The sequence below is a fragment of the Primulina tabacum genome, chromosome 5 (genome assembly GCF_025594145.1).
Source record: "Primulina tabacum isolate GXHZ01 chromosome 5, ASM2559414v2, whole genome shotgun sequence".
NCBI lineage: Eukaryota > Viridiplantae > Streptophyta > Magnoliopsida > Lamiales > Gesneriaceae > Primulina > Primulina tabacum.
Window position 1 is genome coordinate 13,819,366 of NC_134554.1, and position 13,684 is coordinate 13,833,049.

Below are 13,684 nucleotides of genomic sequence, written 5' to 3' on the forward strand. Positions count from 1 at the left end.
CCAAATAATGGTCGACCATTGTTTGGTCGATCCAAGCTTTGGTCGATTTTGAACTTTAGATAGATCAAGCGTGGGTAGACTATGTAATCAAATTTAAAAATATATTTACACTTAAAACACAAAACATTTAAATAAATTGACTTATGAATCTTTTTTTTTAAATACTTGCGATCCACTACTTTTTCCCTAAATTTCCCCGTAATCACTTAAGCCCTAGAGAACCCATTTAGGTGATTGTGATTTTCAATTTGCAGTAAGTGCAGAAAATGGCTACGCTGAGGAATCTGAAGATAAAGACCTCAACGTGCAAGAGAATAGTGAAGGAACTTGACTCTTACGAGAAAGAGGTGGAAAGAGAGGCCGCGAAAACTGCTGATATGAAGGCCAACGCCGCCGATCCTTTTGACATCAAGCAGCAGGTCAGTTTTGGCGCGCTTCATGCTGTTTAATTGTTGGGATGTAAGTGTGAGATGGTGAATTCCAGATTTAGTTTGAGATGTAATACTGATCCACGACCGGGGACCTGCAATGCGAGCATTCAACCACTCAAAATTGACCCGAAAAAGAAATACTAAAGTCGACATTGAGTTGTCTTGCTAAATTGCTTGATTGTTCTGTTTTGTAATGTCGGATCAATTAGGATGCTATCATGTTATTCTAGTCTATGGGTTCCGCCTTCCTTCATTTACATTTGAACCTATGTGAGCATGTGAGGTCTGTTTTAAGGACTTGTTTCGAGGTTGGGTTCTCAATTCCAATAACTTGGATATCATTATGCATCTGGGATGGTTGTCATTTCCAGATTTAAAATTGCTATTTCCAGTGATTTCGTTTGATGTAGACAAGAAATGTGAAGGTCCATCGGTGCCTTGGGTTGTTGAGACTAAACAAGAAGGTAATTGGAGTTAGCTCACTAGCCAAGGGATTAGAAATGCAATGTGCACAAAGTTTAGAGTAGGAAATCTAGTACTTACTCGAGCATGAAATTGCGTTCTGCATTTCTCTGCGATTTTCTTTGTACATTAAATGATCATAATGTCTATTTTGTGCTAGATGAAGTTAATTTTTGATGATTGGAACTAATATGGGGTGTCTTAATAAAATACAATTTGAAGATATACATTTTAACGGGGGGTTGTCATCGATGGAGAAGTCCTAAGATTAGGATTATTGATTATATTTTTGTGGCCTCTTGGATTGTTTCGAGATTATTCGATATTACTTTAAAGGATCATGTATGTTTACTGGTGGAGGTAAACGATGGATAGGAATACAATACAGCAGATTTAAATAGAAGTTTGCGCTCACGATTCATATTTTACAAGTAAGTATGGAAGTTTATTGAAAATGTCATAGTTGAGGCAGTTAAGATTCTAAGAACTTTGATGTCTGTTGAGTTTTTAGTTTTGTATGATTTTTTAGGGTGAAGACGGGAAAGGTGGGCGTGGAGGAGAAAAAAGAAATCTATGAGTATAATTTTTGTTACTGTTCGTGTCGAATCTTGGGCGAATGGTATTTGACCCTTCTGACTAGCTAGTTGTAGCAATAAGTCATGGTGATTAAAAAATAAAAAGAAAGACTACATATAAATCCATGCCTTATGCAGGGTGCACGGGACTCAATCAAGTTAGTCGGTGTCTGAATTATTAATTGTGGAGGTGTTCCTTGACAGAAATTGTGGTTCTTCTGGCTAGACAAGTCTCGAAGTGATCATATCTTTTCCTGTTTGCTTATTTTTAAAAAATAATGAATGAAAACTTCCTTTTCTTGATGTATTTAATTCAGGAAAATGTTCTGGCTGAGTCCAGGATGATGATACCAGATTGCCACAAGCGCCTGGAGACTGCTCTAACTGACCTTAAAGGATTTCTGGTGAGTTGTAATTTTTTATTTTTAAAACAATTTTTTTGTTCTTTTCTTGATACTGTTAATTGTTCCTCCTCCACCTTAGTCAACATCATGTGGAAGCAGTTTTGCATCTTAAAAGCCAACACATGTGGAAGATTAAGGTTAACTAGGAGTCTAGGAGTTTTACTTGAACATGTATTAGGCTCTTACTAAGTGACCAAGGATTTTTGTTGTCATCCTCGTACGATAGGTTTTCAAAATTTTCTTAAATCAAAGTCGATAGCTAGTTTGCATTTATTTTACGGACCATCCTGTATCAAAATGATTTTATTTTCCTGGTTTAAATTCTTTTGGTATTATACAAAAACAAAGATAGGGTAAAAAGATAGCTTGGTGATATGTGTTTCTTTTTACCTCACCTCTCACTGTTCCCGGGGTATCTCAGACTTTTAAAATTAATCATACCGTGTCTTTGTTTGAGTTTTTGTGATTAATATTTGTTAAGATCGAGACTTAAATCTAATTCCACTTCAAAAGCTAGTCACATTGGTGAATTAAGTTCTTGAGAGTTGTATATATAAATTTGAACAATTATCTTCTCTTGAGCTAGCTTTGGGATGAAGTTAGTCTCAATTGTCAATCTTAACATGATATCAAAGCTCAGGTTCACTGTTATGTGTTGGATTACCCTTGAGCCACCAGCTAATGTTTTGTAAAATTCACGTACCTGTTGTTCATTCCTGAACGTGAGTGGAGTGTACTAGATGTCTCACATTGGCTGAATTAAGTTATATATCAATGCTTTAAATGGCGGGAGGAGGTGGTGGGGCGGTCAGTGACCGCCTAGGCGGTTGTTTTTTAAGCAAATTTTTATAAGTAATTATATATAATCATGCAATGTAGTTACAAATACTCATAATTCTTTATGTAATATATGTAATTAAATAATGTTTATGCATAAAAAAACATCTTATAACATAATAAAATATAGACAAAGTACAAATAAATATATAAATATAAACTAACAAGATAATTAAGGTGGTGGCTGATGACGACAGCAGTTGGAGACGGTTTGAGGCAGGTGTTGGCTGATGGTGGAGTACACTTGAAACCAAAAATAAATACAAAAAGATTGAGATGTATTTTTATTATATCTAAGGTTTTTGAATTGATTGATTTTGACTGATTTTAAAATTATTTGACTTTAACAGTTGATTAGGATTTTAATATTATTGACCATCTCGGCCGTCTCCTCGCCCGCCTCGCCCGTCCGATAGTCTTGGACCGCCTATATAGACCGCCTTAGACCTCGACCGCCATTTAGAACAAAGCGCCCGCTTCGACCATCATTTAAAACACTGGTATACATGGACGTGACCAATCCTCACTTTTGAGCTAGTTTTGGGGGTAAAGTTAGGACAAATCCATAATTTTAACGATATTTATTGGTTGAACTTTGCTCCAGAATGTAGGTCTATGTGTTCGAGTGATTGAAGTTAACTTGGGTCTATTGCTACTAGGAAGTAACTGTGGTTTGATTCCCCAATTTATGTTATGCTTGGCGCAACGCCACCCCAAGGTTTCATCCTGTAGAATGCCAGATTTCCATGTCTTGAACTTGGTTCCAAACTTTAACACGAAACCTATTTCACAGGTTGAGCTCGAGGAGTCAGACCCAAAGGAAGCCCCAGAGATCCAAGATGCTCGAACTATCATTTCCGAGATCGAACACGTATTCCAAACTTCAGAGGCTTAGATGGAAAGCTCGGTTTGCTTCTGTGTTATAGATTGATTTACATTGGGATCGAACCATAGCTTTTAACATTTGGACGAGCTCAATACTTCCTGCTTCATGTGTTTTTTTTTAATAAAAAAACTCGTGTTGCATTCAAGCTTATCTCCAGTATTAATTATATTCATAAACCAAGTGTGTTTTTGGCATCCGCTTTCTTGGATTGGGCGAAATTTCAGAAAGATTTTCAGTCTGTTGGGTTTTCTTTTCGTGGAATAATTTTCTTGTTCTGAAAGTAAAACTTTTACATTTTCACTTTCTTTTCATTTTCTTTTCCCCGTGTATATATTTTGATTCTTTTCATATCCCCCAACTTAATCATATTTATTATGTAAATTTTCAATTCTCCCTTAAAATGTTTTATAATTACATTATGTCTTAAAATATGGTATAAACTAATGAAATACCATATTAACGCATTTTCTCAGTGAAGTACTGTAAGAAAGAAATGCCTCCTTAAATATTCTGATCAGATTTCCAATATATATTGAACTTCAAAAATATATTTTGGAAATATCTGTAATAAAACTAAATACTACTTTCGCCGACCTTGAACCACGCTATTCGTATAAATAATTAAATCAATTTTTTTCCTATTTGATCATGTGATTTTTAATTATTATTTTTAGCTTTAAATAGATAAATATATATTATACTATATATTAAAAGCTTATTTCTTACAATATTATTGCAGTCCTTAAGTTTTACTATAAATATATGCATTTACATTATTTACTGATAATTGGTTTTAAATAATATTTTGCCACTAAAAAAGATTAACCTTTCTTTATTAAAAAAAAAACAAGAAGTTGCTAAGTAGCAAAAATTGACACAATAATATAAATTTTTTTTATTATACAAATGAAGATTGAAAGATAAAATTCAAATAATAACTTTCAAAATATAACAATCCTGATGGATGATAATAAAGGAACCATAGTTTTTTTCTTTGAGAATAAATGAACTTTGGTCACCGTCGACCTAAATTAATAAACGAAGTCAAATTAAATAATCAACTAAGTTTGATATATGTATGCACATATCATGATATATTTTGGTAAAATGAAACTGTAACAACAATATTCCTCGACTTCACACATCAATTTTTTAAATATAAAAATTTGATACCATAAGAGTCCAGGTCATAGATGGCCCAGGATATTAAACGGATATCCCAAATCAGGGTAAATCTGCAGGAAGAATTCGTCATAGGCCAGGCAGGTGAATGTCCGTGACATCTTCTCCCCGGTTATCAAAAGCTCGTGCTCTTGTACACAGCTCCGAGATGATTTCTACCCGGGCTATCTCGATAACAGTACTGCACTCGAGTGTTTGAGTAGGTAAGATCTTGTCTCGATAATCGTTCATGACAAAATCTTAATGATGTGACACGATGGAAAAGTAGGGCGACGTGACAGGAAGTCGACATCCAAAGCTACAATTGGTAAGTAGGCACTGAAAACAAGGAAAAATCATCATCTTAATTCCTATAAATAAACATGTTTTTCTTGCATTAAAGACATTCAACTACATATATTCACACATATATTTGCACTAGTAGCATTTATTTCTCTCATAAGTTACAATGGTTATTTTCATTATCTATCACCTGCTGACTTAAGTATCGGAGTGGCTACGTCGGACACCTCTCTAGCGCCCATTCACGAGTTCTCTTCCTTGTTTGCAGGTTACAGTTCGAAGCCATATCCCTTGCTCATTTTTCTCTTAATTAAATTCTTATCAGATTAAATGGATTGCCCCGATTTTGTTCACACACTTCACCCGAATCGCATCAAGAAGAAGATCCGAACTGTAGTACAAGGACACGAGACAACGAGTGAGAACTACTTATCCACGTCTCGTAAGTCGTACCCTCATTTTATTTGACCTTAATTTTTATATGTTCGATTTATTATTGTTATTATTACGAAAGTATAAAATACACGTGTGCGTGCAGTTTACGAAGTATAAAACAGCCATTAGGCCGTCACCGTACGAGACAGATTTCGAGCGCTAGGGTTTCACTCTCGTTGAATATACGCTAGCGAGGAGGCACAGGCATACTCAACAATCATACGAAAATTTTAGTTTTTTTATCGAGATTATTAATCGTATCTTCCAGCGTTGGTCGCGATCCTTTTTTAGTGTTTGTAATTTATCGTGTAAATTTGAACGGTGAATTTTGAGAAATATGCCACCTAGAATGACCAAGAAGACTCCGCCTGGACCAGGCAACAAGCGGGCTGCGCGGGCCGCTTTAACGACGTCGGTGAACGTACAAGCGCATCCAGAGGAATCCAACGTGAAAGCGGAGGAGGCTGAGGAAGATTTGCCACCTGTTACTACCCAGCGAAAGGTAACGGAGCTTGGAGAAAATGTGAAGGCGGCGGAGAGTTGCTATATCTCTCCGAAGAGTAAGTAAAGATACTTAATTATGAATTCGATATCACTTATCTTTTTCGCGTTTGTATTTTGGTTGTAATGTGTATTCATTTACAATTTCTGGACGTTAGATATTCTGATGCATGATTAGCTTTCTTTCTGAGAGTGCGATATGCAAGGTTGCTGAACATATTTCCTTGGGCATTTCGTTTTGTGCCTGTTCGCCTGTAGATTTCCGGTGACAATTTTCTTTCTTTTGGTGGGTATTGGAATATTTGGGTTGCAATTCATTCTTTGTCTGTCCAAAATCAAGAAGTATTATTTTTTAACCACCCAACCAATTTATGATTCAGGATTTTTGGGTCCTCATGTTACAATGCTTTGGCTTTTCTAAAGATTTTTCTATAAACGATACAAGATTGGGTGAGAAATTTATCGAGTTTTGATTCCCAAGTTGGGGTTTTTGTGTCGGATAAGTTGCGAGAATTTTAAATTTTGCACTCAAAAGGTCCTATGTGGTTAAGCTGATGTCACACGTCGAGCATGCATCTATTATTTCCTCGCTGAGCGAAAAAATCAGCTGACAGTGTAGTTAAAAGTTTGGAGGATAATGGAAATACCGGTAGCAAAATGTAGTTTGATTAACATTTTCCGTCCCAGTAATCATTTTCTCTAGGTCATTACTAATTTTCCTAGACAAAAATGTCTTTTTTCATTGTGCTGATGCCACGTGCAGAGCACACATCAATTCTTTCCTTTCCAACAAAAAATTAGTTAGAAATGTAGTTGTAAAAAGCTAGAGATAACGGAATTACCGGTAATCATAATATAATTTACTTAACTTGTCCCAAGACATACAATTGTATTATGTAGGTTTTGACTTATTTCTACTGTAAAATGTCCTTTTTGGTTTTGCCGATGCCATGTGTCAAGCACGCGTCAGTTCTTTCCCTTAAACTAAAAAATTATCCAGCGATGTAGTTGAAAGGCAAGAGGATAACGGATTTGGCTTTAGTCATAATATAGTTTTCTTAATTCCTTTTATACTATCTGACAGAGCCATTCATCTTCTAATTGTTCTGTTATCTGGATACGTAAGTTCCAGTTTAAAAGTGCTCATGAATTCTTTGTCTTTTAAAGAAAATTTGATTTCTCATTTAAACTTTTTTGATATTTACATAGATTTGATGTTTCTTGTTCGATATGTTGAGATGCTTAGAAGAGATTTTCTTGGAAGTACATTTATGTTATAATTTCTTGTTATGGTATGCAGTTTCTTTTTTAACCAAGGTTGAGATTTCTTATCTGAACGATGAGCATTAGTAGCATACACACGGAATTCCATAGGATAAAGCAATCAATTATACTTGGATATAATCTCTCCTTTTGTGTTTCTCACAATTATTGACTGAATTCTCATACAATTTAATTACATATTCCATATAATGTAGTTAAACATTGAAAGGATCTAAATAATCGCAATTTAATGATCTACCCTTTCCTTCGTGGAGTTAAAGATTGAATGGTGTTTCGCACGTTCATATGATTTTCCAGCTGCCTTTTTTCTTTCTCATATACCCTTTCTTCTGAAGGCAACATGGGTTTAAAGTTCGAGGGTTTGTGGCCCTATCTTTTTCTGTTAGCGGAATAGCTAGAACGTGAAGGTTTTAGTTCTAAAGACGTGTTATTTGAGCTTTGGAGGATTTCGCTCTCTTTTCTTTTACACGTGTATCTTGGTTACATTTTAGAAGGATTTTACTGATTACCGCAAAGCAGAAGTGGATTCAATCTCCTGAGTGTATTCTGGATATGTATATCTCACTGTTTTTACATGGCAGAGGACGTTGATGCCAGAGAACTTGTTGGTGAGTATGAAAAAGATGAAAGGATAGATTTTGAGGATAATGACCCTGAATATGAAGCTGAAGAGTATGGCAGTGTAGATTATGATGAAAAGGAGATTGATGATCATACAGAAGGAGACAAAGTAGAGGAAGAATTGGATGAGGCAGATATTGGTGAAGATGAAGAAGAAGATGTTGAGGAGGAGGAATTGGAAGATGCAGTCGAAGAAATTGAACATGAAGAAGATGATGAGCGTGTTGGGGAGGAGCATACTGAGATGATTAGTGCTGCCGAGGAAGAAGAACACCATGAGCTTGTCAAAGAAAGACGCAAGAGGAAGGAGTTTGAAATTTTTGTTGGGGGACTGGACAAGGATGCTACAGAGAACGATCTAAGAAAAGTGTTCAGTGAAGTTGGTGAAGTCACCGAAGTTAGACTTCTGATGAATCCTCAGACTAAAAAGAACAAGGGTTTTGCATTCTTGCGTTTTGCAACTGTGGAACAAGCAAAACGAGCTTGTGTGAAGCTAAAAAACCCTGTGGTACTTTCTTGATAAGTAGTTGTCATGACTCATTATTTTACTATTTATTGGGTCACTTCTTAAATACCCAAATCTCCAGGTTAATGGCAAGCAGTGCGGTGTTAGCCCAAGTCAAGACAGTGATACTTTATTCTTAGGTAACGTGTGCAGGACATGGACAAAAGCAGCTGTAAGTAGATTGTTTATTGTTAATTGGCAATATGTTTTCGGCAAATCTCTCAATTGCTGCTCACTGCTACTTGGTGTGCTTCCAGTTGAAAGAGAAGTTGAAGCATTATGGTGTAGAGAATGTTGAGGACTTAACATTGGTCGAAGACAGTAACAATGTGGGGATGAATCGTGGTTTTGCCTTCTTGGAGTTTTCCTCACGGGCTGATGCCATGGATGCTTTTAAGCTTCTACAGAAAAGGGATGTGGTGTTTGGTGTTGATAGGCCCGCCAAAGTTTCCTTTGCAGATTCATTCATTGACCCTGGTGATGAAATAATGGCTCAGGTACATAAGTGGATAAGCTTTCTACTTGGCTAAAGGGGTGGAGTTCCCTGCTTAGTTAAAGCTTTATTTCCATCCGTACTACCATTTGTAGCACGTGGCAATTATTGATCCGAGAAACATCTCTAGTGGTGTCTTGACAAGTATCTTTCTGTTTTGAATTGGCCCTCGGACACTTTCAAGCAACTTACTTATTTTCCATTAGTTGTTACGAGTTGATCTACTCCTGACTTGATTATAGGCGTGTGCTGTGGAATAAAAAAATGAAGATGATGATGAGAGGTTGAGCATCTAGTTTGACCAATATGTGTATATATATAAAGAGATTGATCCTGCATTTTTGTAAATAGCACGCACTCTCACCCATAGATTAAAGAAAAAAAATTGTTCAGGGTAAATTTTATGCAATTAAAGTTCTGTATTTCTCTGTTTATTCATTTCTTGGGATTATGGGCTGACTTATTTTGCATGTCGTTTTAAATACCTTTCTTGAATATTGGATGCTTTACTGAATTCGCAACATAATTTCAGGTCAAGACTGTATTTATTGATGGTCTTTCTGCTACTTGGGATGAGGATTATGTTAAGGAACTTCTTAAATTATATGGGAAGATTGAAAAAGTAGAGCTTGCCCGTAATATGCCATCTGCAAGGCGAAAGGATTTTGGATTTGTAACATTTGACACCCATGATGCAGCTGTGACTTGTGCTAAAAGCATCAATAATGAGGATTTGGGTGAAGGCAAAAATAAGGTTGCTTCTCAAACTTTGCCGTGGGTTTTTTTACAGGTACTCCTGTGTTTGAGCTGTGTTAAATTGCTGCATGTTTCAGGCAAAAGTTAGAGCTAGATTGTCCAGGCCCCTTCAGAGAGGCAAAGGAAAACATGTTGCTCGTGGAGATTCTCGACCTGTGAGCAGATCAATTCGGGGTGTTAGGAGCTCATGGGGTCCTGTTCCTCGTAGCCTTCCTCTTCACAATTCTAGAGGAAATGGGCCTCGTTTGGCATCTGTGGTTCATCGAGGATTCACAAGGCCAGGCAAGCATCCGAGAAAGAAAACCTGTTATGGCTGTTCCTTCAAGGAGCAGACCCATGCCACCCTTGCTCAGGTCTTATGATAGGAGACCACCTGGTATGCAAAAGTTTCGAATATGTTAGAAATGCTTTTCCATTTTATGCACTGTTTTCTGATATTTTCTCTATAGTCCCACTATATCCCAAAGGAGGTTTGAAGAGAGACTACGCTCATCGTGAGGAGATTCCACCTCCTAGAAGCAGAGCTCCTGTAGACTATAGTTCCAGGATTTCTTTGGATAGACGTCAATTGTACAAGAATGATTATTCTCCACATGGATCAGGTTACCCCGATGTGCCTAGAGGTGGTACGTCTCACTCTGTGAGAAAAACTTACGTTGATGATGGCTACAGTCAGAGGTACGAGAGGCCACCTCCGGTTTACCGTGAGGTGCGTGGACGTGAATATGATTCTATGTCTGGGTCCAAACGATCATATGCTGTTATGGTAATGACCTTAACCTCTTAGGCGTTTCTCCGGATATCTCATACAATTCTCATACCATGATAATTCCGAGATAAGAAATTAACATAGATATTACATTCAAGGACGAAGTACCATCACGCTATGGTGAGACAGGAGTGCGTCATTCTCGGGCTCGTTTGGATTATGATACAGCTGGAAGTGTTACTCATTATGGGGATGCTTACGGTGATAGGTCTGTCAGTTATTACTTTTTTTTGGTTTGTTAAAAAAGCTGTTATCCTTCCTTTTCATGTTCCTTCTACGTTCAGGCTTGGAAGATCAAATCTAGGATACGGTGGAAGTAGAAGTTCCCTGTCTGGTCATGATTCTCATGGGCTTTACACTGATCGACCGAGTATGAGTTACAGTTGAACTTTGTCTCAGGATTTACACTTAATTGAATGAATTTTTTTAGTAGTTAATCTGACACTTATTTTTTCGCTAGTTTTTTTAGTGCTATTTGTTGTGTATCTCAATGACGGTATTTGAGGAACAATGATTAATATTATTCTCCTTGCAGGCTCATATGGTGGCCGTGATGTTAGTGGAATGTACTCACCAAACTTTGCCGGGGGTTATATGTCTCGCGGGAATGATGTATGTTTGTAATCCCTTTTATCACCTAGATTCTCGTACTCATTTCTTGAAATTGCCTTATAACGCATGATTCTCTGTGAAATTTGTAGGTTGGTGGTAGTTCTTACTCATCACTCTATTCTGGGCGCGGTTTAAGTGGAAATAGTTATACAGGAAGTGGAGGCTCTGGATCATATTATTGAGGTATGTCTTTTTCTTCATGCCTTTACTTTTTCTTCTTTATTGGGTGAAGCAGATAAATTATTCTATTCTCTGGGCTGGTTTCGATTTTAATCATGGTGCGGAGTTATGGTTATGTACCCTCTTCCTAAGTGCTGCACTTGAAGGGTGAGGAGAATTATGATCATTCTTGACATTGTCCGTGGCAGAGTTTGGAATTGAGAAGAGGCTGCTTAGGATGTGGATTGTTTGAAGTTATGCACTTGGATGCTTGCATTTCAAGCGGAGTTTGATCTTATGCAGCCTCTTAGAGGGTTGAGAAATATGTAGGCCTTGGATTGTGTACCAGACGATTTAAGATCTGTGTTTGGATATTTTAATCATCCTGTATATTTTCTGCTTTAAGGTATTCTGACTTTCTTGGAAATTAAGGAAGACTACATATCAGTCTCTGGACTTTTAAGGATTCTTGTTTTTTGGTCCCTATTTGAACTGTAAGGGAAAGAAAGTGATTTATTTGTTTAATGGGTGACACTGGAAATTGTTGAAAGGTGTGTGACATTTGGCTCCTCACGATCTTGAGGCATTATATGCTTGAACAAAATTAGACATCATCTGGATATGATAAAAATGGATTTTAAGTTAATGTCTTTGAAGTTGGGCTTTCTACATTATTAAACCACGCCAGTTGTGTTCCTTCCAAATTTCTATGATTTATAGATGCAAAAGCTTGGGAGTAAGATAATGGACAAAACCCCGGTTCTTTATGTCAGCAATTTAGCCAAAATTGCTCAAGCAGTGAGCTTTGACTGGATAGGATTTGCTTATCAGTGGGTTTGGATTTTCTATTTGTTTGGTGCGCCATTAGTTTATTGAAATGAATTTATTAATTGGACGATTGGTTTCCCATTGTTTTTATTGATGTGTTATTTTACTTTCGCCTGCATCAGATATTGAATTTTACTAGTGCTTAAACTGGATTAAAGCATCAATGTTTCATTGATGGCATTTGATGTTAACCGCTATGGCTTTGTTATTATGCTTGAAACAGTTTCATTTCATTGGATCGTAGTGAGATTGACTGTAAAATGTGTGTGAATAACAAACTGATCGACACCGAAAGAAAGAAACATGAACGTTTTTAACTCGTTTTACGTGTCAGTGATACCTTTCCTTGGGATGGCCTTGTGTTCCTCAAGATGAAGTCTGAGGAACTTATGGATGTGAGTTTAGTGTTAATAGTTTTTGAAAACCATTGGTTATGGCATTGGATGTTGATACTAAGTGGATGGGAAATTGGTGGTGTTGGAAGCTTATTTTGCTACCGAGTTGGTACTTCTATTCTTTAGAAAGGGCCCCCTCCCCAACTTTGACATGTGCTCACAGCAACCCTGCCAAAATCACATTGTGCATATTTTGGTTAGTCAAGGCTTGATTCAGCCCATGATTATATTTTGTTGAAAGTGATGGTATTCCATGCCTACTATAGCTTCCAGAGCATGACATGCTCGGGATCAGCAGAGAAAATATTTAACCTGATATTAATGGACTTGGAAATGGAACGAGAGATGTTATTGACGAGGTAAATGGATTCTGCTAGTAATGCACTTTGTTTTTGACCCTACCTTGTGAATTTATATGGCAAAACGAGTTTCTCTGAGTATACAACATAATAGGATCGTTCTTGGTTTGAGTGATTTCTTTAAAGATAGTTATTTGATTGGTGCCCTCAAAGAATGAAAGAGGTTCTCTCGTAATGGGAATGATCCTATATTGATTTTGGATAAGTCTAAACCCATGTGGTTCCGAGAACCGGGAGCTCTACCCAAGAAATATATTACCAAAAACCCCTCGAGTAATAGATTAATGCATATGTTCTCAAATTTACCCTGGTGAGTTTGATAAAAAAAAATGATAATAGTTACTTCTCACGACTGTTGTTAGCTCTAAATTTTACTAATGGCAAGTAGGTGTGATCTCATTCTTTATTTATTTATTTATTTATTTATTATGTTATCAACTAATGTCGGAAGTAGACAGGGTTGGAATTTGGAAATTCCCCAGGTTAAAAGAGTTTGAAGAACAAGTTTTTCATGTATTGACTGATCTTTTCATTTGTTAGGCGATGTTATCTGTTTATAGCTTTGTAAATTTATTCTCTATATCTATATTTATAATAGAATACGTCGCTAGTGTGTGTTGTGACAAATTTGTGTGCGCTTGTCTGCCCCTCTAAATTTTTTTTTATATGTTGTGGTTTTCAAGAAAAATATTAGTGTCAGTTTTTTTGACCTTTTTTTCCCCAAGAAATATTAGTTTTACATAACCGTAAAGAACTGGATCAATTTTTTTGCTGCTCGAGGTCTCTGATATCGAATTAAGAATGATCTTCTAAACAATTCGCAATCCAAGAGTTTGAAGGCTCAGCTTTTGTTATTTGGTATTACTTTGAGATTTGCAGCAGAAGTTGGTATATTCACTGCTCTGATG

General features: G+C 36.6%; 1 protein-coding gene and 1 pseudogene across 1 annotated transcript; both read left to right on the forward strand.

The window, feature by feature from the left end:
* The first annotated feature begins 186 nt into the window (after nt 1-186).
* Nucleotides 187-3,740, forward strand: LOC142546840 (tubulin-folding cofactor A-like). Its single transcript, XM_075654793.1, has 3 exons — nt 187-419; nt 1,786-1,872; nt 3,503-3,740. The coding sequence occupies exons 1-3, from the start codon at nt 267-269 to the stop codon at nt 3,602-3,604; spliced, it is 342 nt and encodes a 113-aa protein (XP_075510908.1). The 5' UTR covers nt 187-266; the 3' UTR covers nt 3,605-3,740.
* A 4,113-nt stretch (nt 3,741-7,853) lies between these two features.
* On the forward strand, nt 7,854-11,840 carry LOC142546841 (uncharacterized; annotated as a pseudogene).
* Nucleotides 11,841-13,684: the final 1,844 nt, after the last annotated feature.

Coding starts and splice junctions, on each gene's coding strand:
- LOC142546840 (XM_075654793.1), top strand. CDS start 267: ATGGCTACGCTGAGGAATCTGAAGATAAAGACCTCAACGTGCAAGAGA. Junction 420..1,785: donor CTTTTGACATCAAGCAGCAG/GTCAGTTTTGGC, acceptor TATTTAATTCAG/GAAAATGTTCTGGCTGAGTC. Junction 1,873..3,502: donor CTGACCTTAAAGGATTTCTG/GTGAGTTGTAAT, acceptor CCTATTTCACAG/GTTGAGCTCGAGGAGTCAGA.